This window comes from Eleutherodactylus coqui, chromosome 5, assembly GCF_035609145.1.
Source record: "Eleutherodactylus coqui strain aEleCoq1 chromosome 5, aEleCoq1.hap1, whole genome shotgun sequence".
NCBI classification, from domain to species: domain Eukaryota; kingdom Metazoa; phylum Chordata; class Amphibia; order Anura; family Eleutherodactylidae; genus Eleutherodactylus; species Eleutherodactylus coqui.
The window spans coordinates 255,176,470-255,198,865 of record NC_089841.1 but is presented as its reverse complement, the minus strand read 5'-3'; the positions used below and the strand labels follow the sequence as shown (position 1 = coordinate 255,198,865).

Genomic DNA, 22,396 nt, shown 5'->3' with positions numbered 1-22,396 from the left:
ACAGTCTAAGTCAAAAAAACAAGTACATTTTTTTCCAATCGACCCATAGAGGAGCTTCACGACCTCCGTAATATTCTTTTATATTTTACTTTAATCTCTATCAATGTGTTTTACATGACGAGAAAGAGACGGAGCGCCAATGGAGCCGGTCATGGGTTCTTTCTTCTGGCGGTGTGGAGAATCGTCTGTACCTGCAGTGCGGCCATCTTATCCTGCAGGAACACGGGCACATCAGCGTGCAGATGCGCCCGTGTGACTAGGCCCTGAATCAGTGCATTTTATTTTTAATGCATGCAAATGAGCATGCCCTTCAAAAAGCACACTAAAATACCCCAACGTGGGCACAAAGAAGCATCTATAATTCTGTAAAAACACTACAGTGCTACCTACATTCATGCAGATACGCTTATATGATGCTGGCATAAATGACATCTTCGCTGCATCCTGTGGTCAGTAGGATTACATTTGTATCCAATTTATATAGACTTGTAACATTTTATTACTTTTGCTCAATAAAAACTATTTAAAAATGGTGTCACTGCATTCAAAGATCTGGAACATTTGTGTTTTTGGCACAAATATAAAAGCAAATAATTGCAAAAAAAGACAAATATAAAATTTGTGTGAACAGGCCCTCACTATACTGTCTTACAATTACTATCGGCCCTTTGAAGGTCACCAGAAGGGCTTTTACCCACTAGGGTTTTCTTAACGCTGCGATATCACTGCATTTTCTTTACTGCAAATGTCAATGGGACTTTTTAATGTTAAAATCGCATTACACAAAAAACGCAGAAGCGCAAAATTGCGATTTTTGTGCGATTTTAACATTAGAAAGTCCCGTTGACATGTGCAGTAAAAAGAATGCAGTGATATCACAGTGTTAAGAAAACGCTAGTCGGTAAAAGCCCTATGGCAGATGTGGCCCTTGGTGAAAATGAGTTTTACACCCCTACTCTAAAGGACCAATCACATCTAAGCGATTTTACCCATGTGGCGGTTTTATGGCCCTATTTTGTTTTCTGGCCTGTTTTTGCAGCATTTTTTTTCATCACATATAGAGCTATTTTTTATACTTTTTTTACTGAAATGTTTGTCATTTTGTTGTCTTATCAGAGGTAAGTAAGATGGGCAGAAGAATGAACAACTCGTTTTGTCTCTGCTAACACCAGCTGATTTAATCAATAATGAAATAGAAATGAAGACCAAATGGATGGAGAAATACAAATGAAGACCATAAAGTTTATATTAATACATGAAGACTGTTTATAATTCCTGTAGAGCAGAAATGATGGCTCATGTATACAGTATATAGCACATATAAGTGAATGCTATTGGTCAGTTATCAGTCACATGACCAGCGGCATGCGGGCAGTTTGAATCTTGAGTGGCAGTTGGCAGTCCAGGTGACAGTAGTCAGAGACTGGATGCACAGCAGCTTTATGCAGCAGCGATCAAAAATGGAGGAGATTGTAAGAGGAGAGAAGCGGAGAAGAGACGTCATTGATTCATCGGAAGATGAGGAGACGTCTCTGAAGAAGAGCCATGGGAGGAAGAGGAGGATTGGCTCAGGACAGAACATCTGGCAGGAGAAACATCATGGAGACCAGAGAGGTGGAGGATGTGGAGAAGCGGAGGTGATCCTTATCTTGGACTCAAGTGAGGAGGAGAACCCTGAAATCAAGAAAGAAGAGGAAAAGAAAGAAGACCCCCGGGACTCAGGTAGAGGAATACAGATTGGGGGGCATGGAGAGCCATAATACCTATAGATGCACATACACAGACACACCTAACTACAAGGGGAAGCTGCTTTACCACACTGTTACTTATAGACTGGCTTTTCCTATCTATAACCCTGTCCATTTACTATTTGATACATTTGCCAGTTACAGGCTTTTGATACACAGTTGCACTTTTGGCATTTTTTAAATGGGGAAAGCAAAAACGGCACCTTGGTTTAGCGGTGGAGAATAATTTAATTTGCATTTCTGGTTCACGAACAGTCAAAGATGGACCAAAGTTATTAAGACGCGTTCACTTACTAATAAATCTGGTACATCTTTTTACAGCTTACTGCTGCTAAAGATGGCATAAGATGGGCAGAAGATGCCAGTCTTCAGGAAATTCCCCCAAAATGTTGTGCTTGTTTTCAGTATCAGTGGAGCCAGAAGATATTACATGTCTGATGAGTATGGGGAGAATATATTCATGGCAATGGTCCCTACTGAAAACTCCACTCATATGAAGCCGTGAGGGGAGTTTGGGGGAGCCGAAGTAACAAAAAAAAAAATCTGTCATTCTGTACTTTTTTTTTTACAGTGTTCACCAGGACAAATACTGCAATATTTTAATAGTTCGGTATTTTACAAACCCAGCGATACCAAAAATCTGTTTGTTTTTTATTATTTAGATTAGATTTTTATTGGAAAAATTAAAAAAAGAGTTTTTTCTGAACCTTCACTTGTTTTTACTGTTTTAAAAATGTTATCAAACCCTTTTCTATATTTCATATAGTCCCACAGGATACTTGAACTTATGATCACTTCAGTATTGCAGTATAGAGTAACTGTCTCCATGTTGCAATGCTAGCCCATTGGTACCAATGATTGCATTCTATGGGGTGGGGAGACGATAGGGTGGCTTTCTTTTGGCTGACTGTTTAGGTGTATGGTCAGCTTTGGTAATTAACTATTTAGATGCTGCAATCAAAGTTGAGTGTGGGTCTAAACAGTTGGTGATGGTTGACACCTGTCTAAAACAGCTGATAGCTGGTAGATATGGCGCACACTCGGCTTCTGATCCCGCTTTATACACCCTTCATGATTGCATGGCATATTTAAGGATTTTTAAGGGTTAAGGAGTCATCAAATGTAAAAGAGAAAGACCTGTGGAACAAAGTATGCGTCCTTATCAGTAAAATGTATTATGCATTTTATCCAACATTTTTCAGTATAAACCTAAGGGCGTATTCAGACGTCCGTATATCGGCCAGGTTTTTACGCTCGAATCGATATACGCTGTCCCTGTCTGCAGGGGGAGGAGGCAGAGTGCACTGAGCTCCCCCCCTCTCCGCCCCTCGCCACTGTTTGCAACGGGAGGGCTGGACGGGGCAGAGATAAGTTCCACCCCGTCCCGCCCCCTCCCATTGCAAATAGTGGAGAGGGGTGGAAAGAGGGTGGAAAGGGGGCGGGAGCTCAGTGCATTGCTCCTGGCTCGCCTCCTACCCCTGGAGAAAGGGTCAGTGTATATTCGCCAGACATGAAAACCGGGGCGATATACAGACATCTGAATAAGCCCTTGAACTGGCCCTTTATCCAATAATCTGGGTTTACAATGCTTCTACATCAGTAATATTATTATTGTAGCTACCTGCAAATTTCCCCCCAAATTCTCCTCATCGTGACTCTTGTATGGCAAATTTTCCATTAATCTTCATGTCTCCCTTTTCTCTTCCTTGTAGGAGACATCGGTGCTCGGCCATCCCACCCCGGCGGCACAACCTCGGATGACATCAGTAGACTCACTTTCCATCATGTGCTCGGCCGGGGTAGCTTCGGACAGGTTAGACATATTGTGCTGGACAAAAATATCAGCTACTGCTTCTGAGGGCTTAAACACACAGGCGCATGCAGAAATACGCTCGCCGCTACGGAGAGTCTTTACCCATGAACCAGTGAAAAGTTTTCTACTTTACCCTTTAAATTTCGTGCTATTGCGCACGGTTAAAAAAAAAAAGCTGAAAGATAGTTTTTCTACATGTGAGAAAACATAGGACAGACCTTATGTGTGAGAAAGATCGGGCAAGACCTATCTGTTCTCGTATGTAGTAATATCGTCGAGAATCACGCTAATTAAAACTAAACTATTGAAATGAATGGTTACGTTTCTTCAGGTTTTGCGGCCGTCACGCTCGTCTGTTTGAGCCCTAAGATTCTGCAGCCTACATTCACCTGTCTGGACATTTCGTATGTAGAACCTTTCTGCGCCAATGGCCAGCTGATACTGCCGGAGGATGCTTATTACAGCCACTCATGTGTCCATGCAGAGATGATGTTGTAGTGCCTGGCACCCAGGCAAACTCAAGAACAACGATGTTGATTGAGTCATGAAGATTGAGGCATTTTCCAAATGGGGCAACACATTTAAACTGCTTTTCCAGGACAACAATATTGATGAACTATCCCCAGGACAGGTTATCAATATCAGATCAGTGGGGTCTGTTGCTTGGACTCTCCACCAATCAGTTGATTGAAGAGGGCATGCACTCGGGTAAGCGCTGCAGCCTCTTCCCCGGCCAGTGATATTATCTTTATCGGTCACATGGCCTAAGAGCAAATCAGTCCCATTTAATGGAATGGGACTAAGCTGCAATACCAATAAAAGCCAATAAACAAAGTATGGCGCTGTGCTTGATATGGACTGAAATGACAGCCACGCTCACCCAAAAAGAAATCCTCATACACTTCCTCTGTTTCATTTGTCTTATTGTTCTTATATAGCTTTCTCAGTGCCGTGTATGATCAGTAAGTTAGTGTACCCTAGTGACGGGTCATACCTTTAGTACCTCTTTAAGGGCTTTTACCCACTAGCGTTTTTTTAACACTGCAATATCGCTGTTTTTTTTACTGAAAATGTCAATATGACTTTTTAATGTTAAAATTGCATCGCACAAAAATCGCAAGTTTGCGCTTCTGCGATTTTTGTGCGACGCAATTTTAACATTGGAAAGTCCCATTAACAGTGCAGTAAAAAAAATGCAGTGATATCGCAGCGTTAAAAAACCGCTAGTGGGTAAAAGCCCTAAGGGGGTCTGCACTTACTCCATTTTTGCTGCAGGCTTTCTGATCCAGGTTTTTAATGCAGATTCTCTACTGGCCTTTATATTTCAAAGGTTGAAATCCGCCATCACAACCAGCAGCCTAGACGGACTTTGGATTTAGAGCCGGCATGTATTTCAAATACTCTGCAGATTCTGTGTGGATATTGTCTATTTCATATGGATGAGATTTTTGAATTTCTTCCACATCATTTGCGTTGTAAAGGCGCCCACCCACCTGCGGTTTTATAACACTGCGATATCGCTGCGTTTTCTAATGCGATTGTCAATGGGACTTTCTAATGTTAAAAACGCATCGCACAAAAATCACAAAGCACAAACTTGTGATGCGTTTTTAACATTAGAAAGTCCCATTGACAATCGCATTAGAAAACGCAACGATATCGCAGCGTTAAAAAACTCCAGAGGGTAGGAGCCCTAAAGTAAAATATACTGCTGAGATTCTGCAGCCGCTATGGCATGACTGTTGGCACCCGTAGGGGGGGCACCCACTTGCTATGCAATAGCCTTGCGATGTAAGAGAGTGTGAAAACGAAGGATAATGAAACCAATGATTTTCAATGGTTTCATTCTCATTTACGATGTTTTCACTGTAATCTCGCGTCGCAAAGAAGAATCTGAGATATCGCTTATTGTTTTCAATGGGGCCAGTGGCAGCAGCGCTAGCCCCATCGAAAACATAGGGAGAACATTCTACTCCCCTGACACAGCTGTCACAGCTATAGCAGGGGATTCCTTCAACCCCAAGGGGACCGCAGGGATGAAGGAATCCTCTGCCACAGCTGTCATAGCTGCGGCAGAAGTCCGTGATGCTTTCCCATTTCTTTCAATGGGGCCAGTACTGCTGCAGCCCCATTGAAAGCAGTAGGTTTGCAGTGATGATTTTTGGGGAAGGACTTGAAATATTAGCCCTTCCCTGATAATCATAGCAAGCTGTCAAAAAAAGTTAAAAAAAAAAAAGATTAACTCACCTTGAAGAACCGTCTGGCTCTTCTCTCCAGACCCAGCAGTCTTCTTCTCCCCGCCTCCAGAAAGTGCTGCCTCTGATTGGCTCAGCGCTCAGCCAATCAGAGGCAGTACTCAGCTGTCATTCAGTAATAGCACTGCCTCTGATTGGCCACGGACGACTCTTCTAGGTGAGTTAATCACTTTTTTTGACAGCTTGCTGTCAAAATGAGTCAAGTCCTGCATGACACTACCATGTATGCTAAAATTGCGGCAGTTTGTATTCAGAAATATGTTTTGCTTCCAAAAATCTTTTCTGTATCATTTACTAATATAAAATAATTAGTTAATATAGATGAGCGAGTATACTCGCTAAAGGCAATTACTCAAGCGAGCATTGCCTTTAGTGAGTATCTCCCCCGCTCGAGACTGCAGGTTCGGGTGCCGGCAGAGGGCAGGGACCTGTGGGGGAGAGCAGGGTGGAACGGAGGGGAGATCTCTCTCTCCCTCTCTTCCCCCCGCTCCCTCCTGCTGACAGCCGCTACTCACCGCTCCCCCGCGCCGGCACCCGAACCTGCAGTCTCCAGTGGGGGAGATACTCGCTAAAGGCAATGCTCGCTCGAGCAATTGCCTTTAGCGAGTATACTCGCTCATCTCTATTAGTTAACAGTCCAAATAATGATAACAAAACAAAAAATGGGGGCAAAATAAAAATATTTATATGTATATTCATGTAGTTGTATTTGTGCTACACAATGTTCCAAAACAAGCGCATATGTATATATACAGATTCCAAGCCCACCCCCCTAAGCAAATATAGACCACCTTAAATCCCTTAAATATACACCCCCTAAATAGATACAAATTCCTTGAGACCCCTAAACTAATTGAAACCACAGACCAGATCTCCTAAAAGAATATTCCCACTTCAGCAATCCTATTTCAGCATGTTCTAAGAGCGATCACGGATTCCACAATTAGAATCCATCCATGTGAGACCCCGCCCATACATCCTCACCCCCCCATGCCCCCCCTCCCACACACACACCCTTACTATTGCTACATTCATAATGACCCATATAAAGGAGTATGAATCCAGGTGGGTATTTTGGTTACAAATCGTTGGCCCATAAAGGATCCATGAAGATCTCCTATTTACAGGATTCCTTGTTTAATTGTTTGTTTGATACATTTGTTTTGACACTTCTGTATATTTTTTGTTATAGGTCTCCTCTCTGTGTTTTCCCTCGGGTTACCTATTTGGGGGCTGCCTCTTTGGGATCCCGTTGGTAATACTCCTTGACCGCTGGAGTTCTGGGTTCTTTCTGGCCCTACTTTGTCATGTCTTGGAATCATTGGTGGATTGTCCGTTGGACTGATGGAACTTCGTGATCTTGACCTTTATGGGCTCAGAAGAAAATTCCTTGGTGTAAATTGGACGGTTCAGATTTGCACTATGACTGTCCTCAGGACTTTTGGATGTTTTGCCTAAGATCATGTCTGGACTCTACTTTGCTCTGTGGGGAGGGGGTGGGGGTGATGGAGGGGGCGGGGTTTAAATTATAAGTAAATATTTCTTTTCTCTCCTGTCTTAGCCTCCCATTTGTATTATCTTGTTTTGCATGACTTTTATTGTATTTACTCATCTCTGGACCTTCTTTAAATGTTTTGGCATATTAGTTTTTTGGCGATGTGTATCTATGTAATTTGGACTGTGTGATGTAAGTGACTCCTAATGCCGACGCCGTGATCTTATAATGTGATCTCTCTTGAGGGTATGGGTATGACATGATTACCTAGGGTCTTATAGAGTTTTATTAGCATCTTTGTGATGTTCAAGCCTATTTGATCTTTGCGGGTTGGATTTGAGAAGCCCTATTAGGGCGGTTTCACCCGGCTGTATGCGCAACTATGCTTGCCGCCATGGGGGAAATGATCTTGTTTTTCCACTGTACAATAACTTAATATGACATGGTACCTTACCGACGTGATAATTATACTATAGGCATGTTCAACTATCCTCATATTGAATGATTGGCACCCACATTTTGTATGCATTTAGTATGACACACATATTGCATATTGACTCGCACCAATAAGTAATATTCACATGGATTTATTGAAACTGGCATTATTTTTGCACAATATAAGGGTTTGACATATTGTGAAGAGTTTGAAAAAAAAGAAGAATTGCAGATTTTAATAATTAAAATTCTAGAAAAAGTGTAATAAAAAGTGATTAAAAAGTGATTGACACTGTCGACCATAATCTCCTTCTCACTATGCTCCACTCTATTGGTCTAAAGGATACTGCTCTCTCCTGGTTCTCCTCCTACCTCTCTGACCGCTCTTTCAGTGTTTCCTTTGCTGGTTCTATCTCTGCTCCACTTCCTCTCGCTGTCGGGGTACCCCAGGGCTCGGTCCTTGGTCCCCTTCTTTTCTCTATCTATACTGCCCCAATTGGACAAACTATCCACAGATTTGGCCTCCAATACCATCTCTATGCTGACGACACCCAACTATACACCTCCTCTCGTGAGATCTCTGGACCATTCCTCCAAAATATCACCGACTGTCTGTCCGCTGTCTCTAACACTATGTCCTCCCTTTTTCCTCAAACTAAACCTCTCTAAAACTGACCTCCTTGTCTTTCCACCTTCTAACCGACCTCCCCTCAACATCTCCATTCCAGTGTCTGGCACCATCATAACCCCCCGACGGCATGCCCGATGCCTTGGGGTCACACTGGACTCTGACCTCTCCTTTGCCCCCCATATCCAATCTCTGGCCCAAACATGCCACATGCACCTCAGAAATATTGCTAAAATACGTCCGTTCCTAACCACGGAAACGCTAAAGACGCTCATGGTTGCGGTCATCCACTCCCGGCTTGACTACTGCAACTCGCTACTCATTGGCCTCCCCCGCACTAGACTGGCTCCGCTCCAATCCATACTAAATGCAGCAGCTAGACTCATTTTTCTATCCAGTCGTTATTCAGACGCCTCTGCATTATGCCAGTCGCTGCATTGGCTGCCCATCCACTGCAGAACTAAATTTAAACTGCTATACCTCACTCACAAAGCTCTGCATGGCGCTGCGCCACCATACATCGCCTCCCTATTGTCAGTATACCACCCAGCGCGCTTACTCCGATCAGATAACACACTCAGACTAAACACCCCTGTAATACGAACCTCTCATGCTCGCCTACAGGACTTCACTAGAGCAGCACCCATCCTCTGGAATGCTCTACCCCAAGGCATCCGGACAATTCCCGATGCACGAAATTTCAGACGTGCCTTAAAAACGCACCTCTTCAGGGAAGCATACCAAATCTCCTGACCTAATCCCTCGCCCCTCCCTATGGTGCTCCACCGTTTGCCTTCTGATAAATGATCTGCACATAAAATTTTCTATTGCCTGTGTTCCCCACCCCCTGCACCTCCTGTACCACCCTCAACCCATTTGTGTCTTATATTGTAATTGTTGTACTGTTTTGCATTTATCCATGCCTGAAAGCGCTGCGGAATAAGTTGGCGCTATACAAATAAAGATTATTATTATTATTATGATTATCTTTCCCAAAAATGAGATAAATGAAGACTGAGGGCTCAGTCAGACGGGCGTTTGTTTGCTGCGCATTGTTTTGCGCAAAACCCAAATGCACAAACATTTGCATGACTAAAGCGGGCATCACGCTGAGAAAATGCACTTGGCTGCGTTTATGCGCGACTAACGTGCACTGCTTCTCTGTATGTTAGTGGGGCCGCCGCTGGCCCCATTGACCACAGGTGAAGCCCCTAGATGCGACAGCATTCAAGAGTTTCACAACCAAAAAGTCCTGAATACCGTAGTTATTTGCGTTTTAAGATCCGCTGCCCTAGATTTACCGCTGCACATTTTTGTGCGCTGGTAAAAACCAGACATGTGACCGCTGCCATTGAAAAGCATTGGTTCTAATAGATGCAGATCGCAAATGTAAATAAGATGCGCAGCAAAATATGCCGTCTGACTGAGCCCTAAAGCTCCTCTGCAAAAAAATAAGCTCTCATAGAGCTCGGTTGGTGGTAAAATAAAAACACTATAGCTCTTGGGAGGTGCCAACAGAAACGTGAAAGACTTTATACTGTACAAATATAGCAAAACACAAAACAATTCTTGTATTGCCAGAATCGTGCGGACCCAGAGAATAATGCTATCACAATATTTATTCTGCATGCTGAACCCTGAAAAGTGAAATCCAAAAAACAATGGCGAAATGTCTTTTTTTTTTCTCAACCCGCCCCCCAAAAAATGTTAATAAAAGTTATATAATACATGTATGCAAAAAACAAGCCCTAGTACGGCTATGTGGATGGAAAAATGTAAATGTTATGGCTCTAGGAATGGGCAATGAAAAAAATTGGAAATGGTTTATCATTAAGGCTTTAAAGAGCCTCGTCACTAAAGGGGTTTTCTGCACTTTTTTAACTGATGATGACCCATCCTCTGGATAGTTCATCACCAGTAAAAGGGTTGTAGTCCATGGCATGGCACCATGCTGCTCCTACACTTCATGTTCTGAGATCAGACTTCCTCCTCTGACCAGTGATCACGACATCCAGCCTACTACACTGGACAGTGGGCCGGATGATCAGCTGATGGACAGGGATCCTGATCGTCGGATACCCATCCATCAACTACAGTACTGATGACCTATCTAGGGAAAAGGTCATCAGTCAAAAAAGAGCAGAAAACCCTTTAGGGAATGAATACAAATATCAGATCAGACCCTACTTAGTACAAACCCTAGACCAGAACTGACTTAATAAAGTCTATAGGACCCATTTAAAGAATAATGATAAGGAAATATTACAATGGTAGATATGGACCATGTGGTCTCTGTGGTTTTATTCCCATGCATGTGCCATTTGTGGTATAATCAGAGGTGAGCTGTCAGCAGTCAGATGGGCTTTTGCACTGACTGCCAAGAATGGAGCTAGTTTCAATCTTGTCAGTTTAACCATTTAGATGCCGCAGTCAGTGTGACTGACAGGGAAGGAGGCTTCCTCTGGCACACATCGGACCCCGGTGATGCCATCACAAGGTTCGGATCGGTTGCTATAGCACCCAGAGGCCTAACAATGACCTCCAAGTCAGCCATTTATGCCCTGCCAGTGGTAGGGTCTACTAGGCCTGTAGAATATATGGCAATACTGAAGGCTTGCTGTGCGTTCTATCAGAGCTCAAAGCTGGTGACGTTCATGTCTCAGAAAGAGCAAATGTAAAAAGTGTAAAAAAAAGTAATAAAAATGTAGCTCCTCCCCTTTTGTCCCTTATTATTTAAAAAAACTTACCAATAGTATTGGTATTGATGCATTCATAACAATTTCAATAAAAGAAAGTTAAACTGGCATAGTGAACCCCGAATAAAATATAAAATAATTGCCCAATATGGGTAGTTTTGTACATCACAACTTATATAAAATGGGAAAAAGCGATCAAATAGATCTATGAACCAAAAAATTATATCATTAAAAACTGCAGCTTGTCCTAAAAAACAGCCGACTGTTAAAAAATAAAAATGTGATAGTTTTTTGAATGTAGGAATTCTCATAAAAATATTTATATTGTTTTAAATAAGTAATTCTGGTCTGAAAACAATGATGTGTCTCCAATGTAAGCAGACGATGCCACTGCTACGGGTTGTGTAGGACCCGCCGCCTGTCCCTCTGTGGACATCCCTTCCCCTTCACTAGTCTGGAACTTACATTCCCGCTGGTCTGGATCCATCAGTGTAGAAGCCGCCTTCTCCTCTCCACCTCCTTCCTGCACTCTTCCTGAAGTGATGGGAGGCGTTTCTAAAGGAAAATGCCTTGTATCCGTGGGTGAATCACAGGTTGATGAGCGCGATATCAGTCTGGGTTTCATGACTTGATATCGCGCCCAGCTGTGTATAAGAAGCCTGAGAGAGCAGCGCCCCCTACCAGCAGGTTACAAAGAGATTTATGCTGCACCTGTTAGTCGGACATTCAGGGGAAAGGGAAGACACAGAAGGGACATCAGTAGTTTGTGGCACCGCAGAGGGGACACCAGTAGTCTGTAGGGACACAGAGAGGGCACAGTGGCACTTTCTGGGGCCACAGAGGAGACACCAATACTATGGAGAGATAGTGAGAGCTAGTGGTAGGATGGGGAATGTGCAGGGATGGCAAGAAGAAATCTTCATGGAATTCTGGGCCCAGACAAAGAACAAAAACGAAACCGGAAGTCATCAATCAGAGGAGATGTCACATGTGATCACTGGAGGTAACAGCACTGTAATCACTATCACAGTGTAGAATCTAGCATCTCTATGATATGATTGTATTAGAGGTATACTAGAGCTGAGCCGCTGTTATAGATATGCTGTCCCTAATTCAATTCTGAGTTTTGCTGTGGGGCCCTGTGAGTTCAATGTATGCCCCTCTTTACAAAAGTAGTAAAACATTAAGACTGAATAAATTTGGTATTGCTCTAATTGTGCTGATCTGGAGTATAATGTTCTCAAGCGATTTATGCTGCATGGTAAAGTCTGTAAAAACAAAACCCCCCAAAAATGGTGACATTTCTAGGTCTCACTCCCCAAAAAATACATGAATAAAAAGTTATACAGACATAATATAAACCCCAAACTCCTGCTATGCAGTAAATACAGCTAACGACTGGGCCTGCTGGCAGTGCAGGAAGCAGACAGCGCTGCCCATAATGCAGAGGCCTGGGTTGGTATTGCAGGCAAAGCTCCCACTGAATACACTATCTGCAGTACCATCCCAGGCTGCTACAATGTTCACAGCGCTATCTGAGCTTCTGCTAATAGTAAAACTCCCCGACAACCCTTTTAAGGGGTTAACAAATATTTGTATTATAGCACACTTATTATATTGAGAATACCACCAAAAATGGGGCTGAAATATGGATTGGACTATTGGACGGACTGACTTTCACATGTATATATGGCATTAGGATGTGCCTGCACACGGCATATACAGTACCTGGAATGTGAAACAGGTTGTACAGTGGAATCACAGATGCATCCACCCTGTATACGGCACATTAAGTGGGTGAAAACTGGAGAAAATTCACAGATTTCTGAAACATGAGGATTGAAAATCCACAATATGCTAATTTTTCCATATGGATTTTTATCTGTGGATTGTTACAGTAATGACTTCATTTAGATGATATTCAAGGGGTATCATAGCCTTATCCATCAGGTATATCTAATCGTATATATTATGTATACGATGCATCAGAGAAGAGCGCAAAACACTGAAGTGATGTGTTCAGGCTCTTCTGCTTTATTGTTCTGATACAAGAGGTTCTATACTTTGGCTTCTCCAACGGTCAACAATGTAAAGTCTAGAGCGCGTGCGATACTTCTAATATAGTAGAATCCTACAAGAGGCTGATGATGACAAAGCTGCATGATCATTGTCTGAGACCCTGTTAGTAGGATGAAACTACAATGCGTCTTCTCCTCACATGTTTCTTGCTCTGCACACAGCATTAATATTACTACTAGAGATGAGCGAACGTGTTCGGCTCCGCCCCTTTTCACCCGAGCACCGAACTTTGCGAGCAATTCCGTGCTCGGGCGAAAAAAGTTCGGGGGTCGCCGTGGCAGCGCGGGGGGGTGCGGCGGGGAGTGGGGGGGAGAGGGAGAGAGAGAGGGCTCCCCCCTGTTCCCCGCTGCTGCCGCCCGCGCCGCCGCACCTCCCCCCGCCGCCCGGCGCCGGCCGAATACTTACGCGCGGACACTGAAGTCCTCGGATAAGCCGGTGTCTGGGTGCGTAAGTGTTCGTTAAGAACACGTTCGCTCATCTCTAATTACTACATAACATGTAATTCCCTACTTTTACATGGATCTCCATCCTGATGCATTGTACTGTAGATTGCTATGGAGCTGCGCTGAAGAATCCGCACTGCAAACCTGCAGTGTGAATCCAACCTGCAGATTAGTTTCGGATTTTTGCTCTATTTGTCCTCTTCATAAATGACTATTTTTCTAGGTGGTGCTGGCAGAAGACAACTCTACTCGGCAGAAGTTTGCTGTAAAAGTCATCGCCAAGAGAAGCCTGCTTACCGAAGGAGAGGACCGCGTGATGGTGGAGCGGCGGGTGCTACAACTTGCATCTGGCAGCCCCTTTCTTCTACATGGACAATTTGCTTTCCAGACAAAGGTACATTTATGACTACTTTGAACCACTTAAAAACATATACAAACATAGAAGCAAACCACAAGGGTACGTGCAAACATCGTGGAGTCAATCTGCCGATTTTCACTGCGGACGTCACTCATTGCCTTGAATGAGATCCACAATGAAGATCCATGACTTTCCTGTGACAGATGACGCATGCTGCATGACTATCCTCCACTGCAGGTTGTTTCCATTGTTAGTGAATGGGGTTTGTTAAAAGCCCTCTCATTTACATTGTACTGCACATTGTTGGGGAATGTCGGTGCACATTCCGTAGCTGAAATTTCGCAACAATTCCGCAGCGTCTGAACTCACCATCTGTCACGATGGTTTAGCAAGCACTGCAATGATTGGCTGAGAGCAGCAATCTCTGGCTAATCAGAGCCATCGCTTCCTAAAGGCGGGAATGATGAACGCTGAAAACAGGAAGTGATGATCTGTCAGCGGCCAAGGAGTGCAGGAAGCCCGGTGGAGCTATGGAACTTTGCAAACTAGCGGGAGGAACCCAGACAGCAGCTGCTAGGTTAGTATTAGTAAGACATCCCCCGAAAAGAAGACCCTGTGCTTCTTTGGGGGCAAAAATTAAGTTAAGATAGTCTTATTTTGGGGGAAAACATGGTATTGAATTGTTGCTGTTGCAACCAGGCCCCAAAACTGGGGGTCTGCAACCCCCCCTCTCCACAATACAGGCTGCTCTCATTGTAATTAGTTTGTAACTGTCTCTCACATAGCATGATAAATGGCAGCTTGTGTCACTTGAAATTAAAGGGGTTGCCCAGTTACTGGACAACTCCTCTTCAATAAGACCCCCTGTATTAAAATAATAAATTGTGATATGCTTACCCCTCTGCAGCCTCTGGGATCCAGCCCTGGAGCCCGCTGCATTCCCGGTGATTGTTGTGACAGATGATGTCACAGGAAACCACATGATAACTGCAGCCAATGAAAGATCAGTACAGTTTGGTTGTCATAAAAGAAATTAAATTAATATCCCTCTGGTGCCAAGAATTTCGAAAATTTAATATTGCAGGTTAAAAGTAGTAAAACTATATAAGCTTGCTAATCACCGTTAACGTACCGACCCACAGAATAACGTTGTGTCAAAGTAAGATCTGCAGGATAATGGCATCAGTGCGTTTTATCATTTCACCACACTTACAAATGTAAAACTGTTCCCATACATTATATAGTAGACTAAATGATACCATTAAAAACACAACTCGTCTCGCAACATAAGAAGCCCTCATATGGCGAAAAAAATGTATGTAATGAAAATAGGGATGAAGAAGTGAGAATAAAAAAATGAAAAACTGCTGGTCCTTCAGGGGTTAAAGGGAAAAGGGTTTTGTGTAAAAAATATGTGGATGCAGGCAAACGGTTTGTAAATAGTCTATGGATGCCACTGCGACTGAGATGGCGTCTTCTCTATGATACAAACATGAAAACCTACGTGAAAAATCATTTCTTCCACATTATTCTTATATGTAGATTATTAGTGAATATTCAGTAGATGGAGAACGCCTGCTGTATGAGGTATAAGCGACACCTCTCCTGTGTCTGGTGCCGGGCTGCAGCCTTATTATCACCAGTACTAAGCTTACTGATCCATCATACATGTAACTGTCCCATCCCCCCTGTCGTCATATAGTCTACATCTATGCTGGAGAAATAACTCCACTCCTGATGCACAATCCTCTCCATGCATTCTAGCTCACATGCTACAACGTCATCTAGGTGGGCCATGATCTATTGTCCTTAAAACACATGCACTATAAATTGTCAGCATGTCATATGTGTTTTATGCTTGAGAAAGGCCAACATTACGGCCGAAACGCATCGCAAATAAAGATTTCCTTTTACATCGTTTGAATTCTGCCTGCCTTCCTGGATCCAGGGGTGTTTTTCAACAAGCATCCCTGTGAAGTAAATAACATATACTGTACAACTAGATCTTCATATAAACAGTTACACTCTCTGCCTGTTATCTTCCAAACACTGGCGTGCTGGTATAATTTTTTTTTTGTATTTTACTGAGTTAGCTTGATCCTAGACATTCACATTCTTGTATCGCTCTTCTGTATGGCAGGACCTGGTGCTGCTCGGAATGGAGTACATCAACTGCGGAGACTTCGATGAACTTCTACAGCGGAAGGGGTGTCTCGACAGCCCCTGTGCACGGTAATGTAGTCGTAAGCTAATAAACATCTCCCTGTAGGTTATACATGAAGAGGACAGTACATGAGTGAAGTTACCCTTACACGGGGCAATTATCGCTGGAAGCAGCAAATTCAGGCAATAGCCGTCCCGTGTACTGGGTATTGAGCGAGAAATCGATCACTGGTCAGAGTCACTTAGCAGAACTAAAAACCCAGCGACTATCGGCCGTGTAAACCGGCAATCGTTCAACAATGCATGACTGCCTGTTTACTGTGAATGGAGGCGGCGGGTCAGCATGATCTTCAACCACTCAGCCTCCATTCACAGAACGACTATCACTGCTTGTAAAGCACAGGGGCGATAGTTGGGCGGCTCTTCATGGAATTGCTGTTGGGCGCTTATGTAACCTATAGTAGTCCTGTGTAAAGGAACCTTTAGATTGTTAGCCTTACTGCCCACATACAAGCTCCAATGATGGACTCCATTCATTAAGGGACTGTACATAGAATAGAGTGTTATACTCAGAAGCTGCAACTATACTCTCCATTTATAGGATGTTAGCAGGGGCGTAGCTAAAGGCTCATGGGCCCGGGTGCAAAAGTTTACCTTGGGCCACCCAACTTCTCTTAACTCCATAATGCAGAGGCGTAACTTAAAGGGGTTGTCCCGCGCCGAAACGTTTTTTTTTTGTTTTTTTTTCAATAGCCCCCCCGTTCGGCGCGAGACAAACCCGATGCAGGGGTTTAAAAAAAAACAAACGGATAGTACTTACCCGAATCCCCGCGCTCCGGTGACTTCTTACTTACCTTGCGAAGATGGCCGCCGGGATCTTCACCCTCGGTGGACCGCAGGTCTTCTGTGCGGTCCATTGCCGATTCCAGCCTCCTGATTGGCTGGAATCGGCACACGTGACGGGGCGGAGCTACGAGGAGCAGCTCTCTGGCACGAGCGGCCCCATTCAGAAGGGAGAAGACCGGACTGCGCAAGCGCGTCTAATCGGGCGATTAGACGCTGAAAATTAGACGGCACCATGGAGACGAGGACGCTAGCAATGGAACAGGTAAGTGAATAACTTCTGTATGGCTCATAATTAATGCACAATGTACATTATAAAGTGCATTAATATGGCCATACAGAAGTGTATACCCCAACTTTGTTTCGCGGGACAACCCCTTTAAAGCTCCTGGGCCCCAATGTAAAACCTGTAACAAGGCCCCCAACTATAATGCTTTATTCATAGTACTAGGCTCCCTATATGGAGAAGAGAAGCCTTATAGGCCCCTAAGGCTCCTAGGCCGGGGTGCAACCACATTCCCTATAGTTATGCCAGTGGATGTTAGTACTGAAACACTTTGTAAAAAGACTTTTATCCAATTCTAGGCTTATTACTCTCTATATGGTCTGAACCTGTAGATCATGGATCTCACATTGCAATAGCAGCATCTCTTATACATAACTCTAAGTCACACCGTGCTTGCATAGGACTGCACCTAAAGCAGGGAAATGGCTGTTCTTGTATATCGGCACTGTTTGGCGGCCATTAATCTGCAAAAAGAAAAAAAATAGTTCCATGCTCCACCACATGTAACATTATATTGCATTGCTCCAGTGGATGATATATCTTCTCGAGGCTCTATAGGGTGTCGCACAGAGAGCCCACTGATCTATAACACAAACACATATGGCGCTGCCCTGTGCAGGAGTCCTTATCCCCATGTTTGTAGTATGCAGAATAAGATAGGATTAGAGAACTTGTAGCATGAAGAATGAGATGTGTGATCCCTGCAGTCTATAGTAATAACCTCACATGGTGGATATTCTGCTCTTCTGTACTATGTGTTTTTCAGAGCTTTCTGTCAGCCTCCAGATACTAATTCTCTTCTCTCCCCTTCGTGCCAGTTTCTACGCAGCGGAACTTGTATGCGGTATCCAACACCTGCATGCGAAGGGCATCGTCCACCGGTAAATATATTCTTGTCTTTTTTAGGTGTAATGGACTCAGGCCGGGTCTGTAATCCCAGATTATATTATAGTAGATGGTTTGGAATCTGATATAAAACATACTTAGATATATTAATTCTGGATGTTTGTGCGCACATTAGGTAACATCTTCATATATTTATAAAGTAAATCAGCTAATGGGACAGATTCTCTCTTAGCAGTATGAATGGGAATAAACCATTGTTTCCTCTACTTCACAGAGATCTCAAGCCGGATAACATCCTGGTGACTTCAGCGGGCCATCTAAAGATCGCCGACTTCGGGTTGGCCCTCGAGGACATCTATGGAGACCACACAGCCTCCGGATATGCTGGAACGCCGGGCTTCCTGGCTCCTGAGATGCTGAGCGGGGAGGAGTACAATGCTGCCATCGACTGGTATGCCTTAGGTATCATTCTAAATATCATGGTTACCAGCAGGTCCAAGTACCATCGAGGACGATTTAATGCCTCCAACATCGAGGCGAAGAACATCATCAAGAAGGTGAATATATTCTCTATGTAATACATGTTATACTAGACCAGGACAGTAATAATAGTTCAAAGCACTAGATTACATTTTTTTCCTTTTTAGCTCCTCCGGGAAGATCCTACGACGCGCTTAGGGGTACACGGTGACATCAGAGCCCAGAGGTTTTTCCAGCATATCAATTGGGACATGGTGCAAGCCCTGCAGATGCGCCCACCACACATCCCTGTACCAGTAAGTATAAGCAGAAATTGTATTGGTTCAGCTTGGTATGTTATAACGTCATAGTAGTACTAATGGGAGATGTCTATGCCTCACTATGGTGCTAGACGTGGGCTGTAGCTCTAATATCACCTTTATGAGCTTCCTTGGTCTATATACTATATATGTCTAAGCCTCACTATGGTGCTAGACATGGGCTGTAGCCCTAATATCACGTTTATGAGCTTCCTTGGTGTATATACTGTATATGTCTAAGCCTCACTATGGTGCTAGACATGGGCTGTAGCCCTAATATCACCTTTATGAGCTTCCTTGGTGTATATACTGTATATGTCTATGCCTCACTATGGTGCTAGACATGGGCTGTAGCCCTAATATCACCTTTATGAGCTTCCTTAGTGTATATACTGTATATGTCTATGCCTCACTATGGTGCTAGACATGGGCTGTAGCCCTAATATCACCTTTATGAGCTTCCTTGGTGTATATACTGTATATGTCTATGCCTCACTATGGTGCTAGACATGGGCTGTAACCCTAATATCACCTTTATGAGCTTCCTTGGTGTATATACTGTATATGTCTAAGCCTCACTATTGTGCTAGACGTGGGCTGTAGCCCTAATATCACCTTTATGAGCTTCCTTGTTCTATATACTGTATATGTCCTGAATGTTTAGGTTGTAATATTGTTTAGGAAGAACACTTGAATTTCTGTGAATATCAGTGATAACTTACAGTAACCTGATTTAGGCCACTTTCATATGGGAGATTTTTCCATCTGACTTTCGAACGGATTTTTTGGGTTAGAAAGTTGGACAGAAAGTAAACAGATTGATTGGACCGGGTATATTTACAGGGGATTTGTTTCTACTCGTATGAATAGTTCATGGGGAAAAAAATCTGCAGCACATGATAATGTGTGATGTCCCGCACATCGGACAGCGCATGGATGATGTGTCTGTGTGCCGGCTGATGTGAGTTCTATCTATGTATCTGAGACACAAGTTTAAATTTGTCCGTGTGCGAGTAGTCTTAGGCCCAATGCCCACGGGCGTATCCATAGGACATGCTAAGCAAAACACTTTTCCATGCCCACAAGCGAAAATAAACTGTGATTTTCTGCTGCCGGGGGAAAAATTGCAGCATGTCCTATTCTAGTGTGAGGCTCGCACGGACGAATTCCATTGCAGACAATGGAAGCTGTCCATCCCGCATCGAGTTGCCACAGATCTGCATCATCACCGGTGCAACAGCTCTGCACTGCGCATGTGTGGCGGCACACCAGCCGGCAGATCTGCAGCGCAGAAAGAAGACAGCGGACAGGTAAGCCAGGGGTCACCGCTGGGGAACAAGGTCTGATTCCATTACGAGATCTCACAGTCGGATTTCTCCCCGGACGTCTGCATTTGGCCTTAGGGCTCAGTCAGACGAGCGTCCTTTTTGCGCAAAAAAAAGGGTTGCATGCATGTGCAAAATGTACCTGACTGTAGCTCCATGCCCATTGCTTTCAAGGACGCTGCCTCTGATTGGCTGAACACTCAGCCAATCAGACACACCTCTTTTGGAGGCGAGGATTTTTAAATCCCCGGCCAGCTGAAAGTGCTCCAGAGCAGTGTCGGCAGTAAGCAAAAACATGCGCCAGGAGCTGCACAGCAGCAGAGAGTTGATGTGTGTATATATATATATATATATATTTTTTTTTTTATTTTTTTTTTACAGCAGCCTCTATTTCAAGCCCTTCCCCGAAAGTCACTGCAGGGGTTGACCACATCGCATTGCTTTCAATGGGGCCAGCAGCAGTGGCAACAGCCCCATTGAAAGCAATAGGATTGAACAAATCATAGGGAGCCAATGGCTCCATCAGATGTGCCTTTTTTTGCGCACATAGGCGCAAGCAAAAAAAAACGATTGTCTGACTTTGCCCTTAGGCTGGCTTCACACGAGCGTGACGGGCTCCGCTGCGGAATATTCCGCGGCGAAGCCCGTCACGGCGCCCCCTAAGAGACCCCATACTTACCAGCGGAAGATAGCGTGAAGACGCTTCCCCGCCCACCGCCGCCGCGTCATGTGACACGCCCACCGCATCACATGACGCGGCCGGCCATGTCACGTGACGCGCCGGCCGCGTCATATGATGCGGCGGCGGTAGGCGGGAGAGCGTTTTCACGCTATCTTCCGCTGTGTTACAGCGGGAGATAGCGTGAACGGACGGCTTCCATTGACTGCAATGGAAGCCGTCAGCGCGTACACCCGCGGCAAATAGAGCATGCCGCGGGTGAGGACGGGAGATTTCACGGTGCGGAATTCTGCGGTGGAATTCCGCACCATGAGCATTGTGCTATTAGGTTCAATAGAACCTAATAGCAGCGGGCAACGCAGCGGATTTTTGCCGCGAATTACGCGGCGTAAATCCGTTCGTGGGAAGAAGGCCTTAGGGCGCCCACCCACTGGCGATTTTTTTTCCCTGCGAAATTCGCAGCATTTTTTTCTCTGCAGGGGTCTATGGGACTTACGATTTTGCGCGATCGCGATTTTAACATTACAAGTCCCATAGACCCCTGCAGAGAAAAAAATGCTGCGAATTTCGCAGGGAAAAAAATCGCCAGTGGGTGGGCGCCCTTAGGGTGATAAATTTTTATATAGGCATTAGTTTTTTCTTTTGAACTGTAATCCAGTTCTGTCATGAGAAGTTATAATACCAGCTAAATCCCTATGCTTCCTCTTCTTATAGTCAAACAACATCCGGCGCGGCTCCCGACCATTTAATCTCGAGAGGATGGAGGCAGCAGAAGCCCACCACTCGGCCATATCAGCAGACCACCAGGCCTTATTCACAGGGTTTTCATTTGTCAGCACTAACTGGAAAACCCTGGACAGCACACCGGCTCTTTAAGATCATCAGAGCCAGATCTCATAAGCCCCAAGAAGACCATCAAGAGAAGAAGACCATCAAGAGCAGAAGACCATCAAGAGAAGCAGAAGAGCACTGATGATGTCATCAGGAGCAGCCCAGCAATCCCATCAGACCAAGCTGGATGATTACTGCCAGAATGTCTACATCTGGCATACAGGTGGTATACCTTTTTTTTTCGTTTAATATGTATGGTGTGAGGATGTGCCTGACCATGTCAGGCGCACCACATGCGCAGAGAACGTTGATATTATGGTACTATATATATAGTGTTACACTTTATATATACTCCATAAATGACTAAAAATACAATTATGTTTACCAGTGACTACTGGTGAGTGTAATTTTATATTTCCCCCTCCTCTATGGCATCTATTAGTAATGTCATCGATGACGGGGAAATAAGGTGAGAGATGGCCGGCTATTAAGGGGTGGAGGAGGCCGGACCCTTTTTTTTCCCTTCTTTTTCTGTATGGTATTAGGATGTGCCTGACCATGTCAGACGCACCACATGCCCAATATAGGATGATATTATGATAATCTATGTATAGTGTCACCATATACATATACTTCATAACATATTAATGCTGCAATTACATTTACCGCTGACTACCGGTGAGTGTAATTTCAT

The 22,396-nt window shown here is 44.1% G+C and overlaps 1 protein-coding gene and 1 long non-coding RNA gene across 2 annotated transcripts; both read left to right on the top strand.

Moving 5' to 3' along the window:
• The first annotated feature begins 1,631 nt into the window (after positions 1–1,631).
• LOC136627098 (uncharacterized) lies at positions 1,632–7,279 on the top strand. Its single transcript, XR_010792754.1, has 3 exons — positions 1,632–1,722; positions 3,461–3,561; positions 7,009–7,279. It is a non-coding gene; the product is annotated as an uncharacterized lncRNA (long non-coding RNA).
• A 4,752-nt stretch (positions 7,280–12,031) lies between these two features.
• LOC136628964 (protein kinase C delta type-like) lies at positions 12,032–21,747 on the top strand. Its single transcript, XM_066605038.1, has 7 exons — positions 12,032–12,073; positions 13,816–13,986; positions 16,091–16,182; positions 18,061–18,123; positions 18,363–18,645; positions 18,736–18,864; positions 21,586–21,747. The coding sequence occupies exons 2-7, from the start codon at positions 13,909–13,911 to the stop codon at positions 21,745–21,747; spliced, it is 807 nt and encodes a 268-aa protein (XP_066461135.1). The 5' UTR covers positions 12,032–12,073; positions 13,816–13,908.
• The last annotated feature ends 649 nt before the right edge of the window (positions 21,748–22,396 follow it).

What these genes read in the sequence shown, in the direction of transcription:
- LOC136628964 (XM_066605038.1), top strand. Translation starts at nt 13,909, where the DNA reads ATGGTGGAGCGGCGGGTGCTACAACTTGCATCTGGCAGCCCCTTTCTT. An exon ending in AATTTGCTTTCCAGACAAAG is followed by an intron (nt 13,987 to 16,090) that starts GTACATTTATGA and finishes TCTGTATGGCAG; the next exon opens with GACCTGGTGCTGCTCGGAAT. An exon ending in CACCACACATCCCTGTACCA is followed by an intron (nt 18,865 to 21,585) that starts GTAAGTATAAGC and finishes CTCTTCTTATAG; the next exon opens with TCAAACAACATCCGGCGCGG.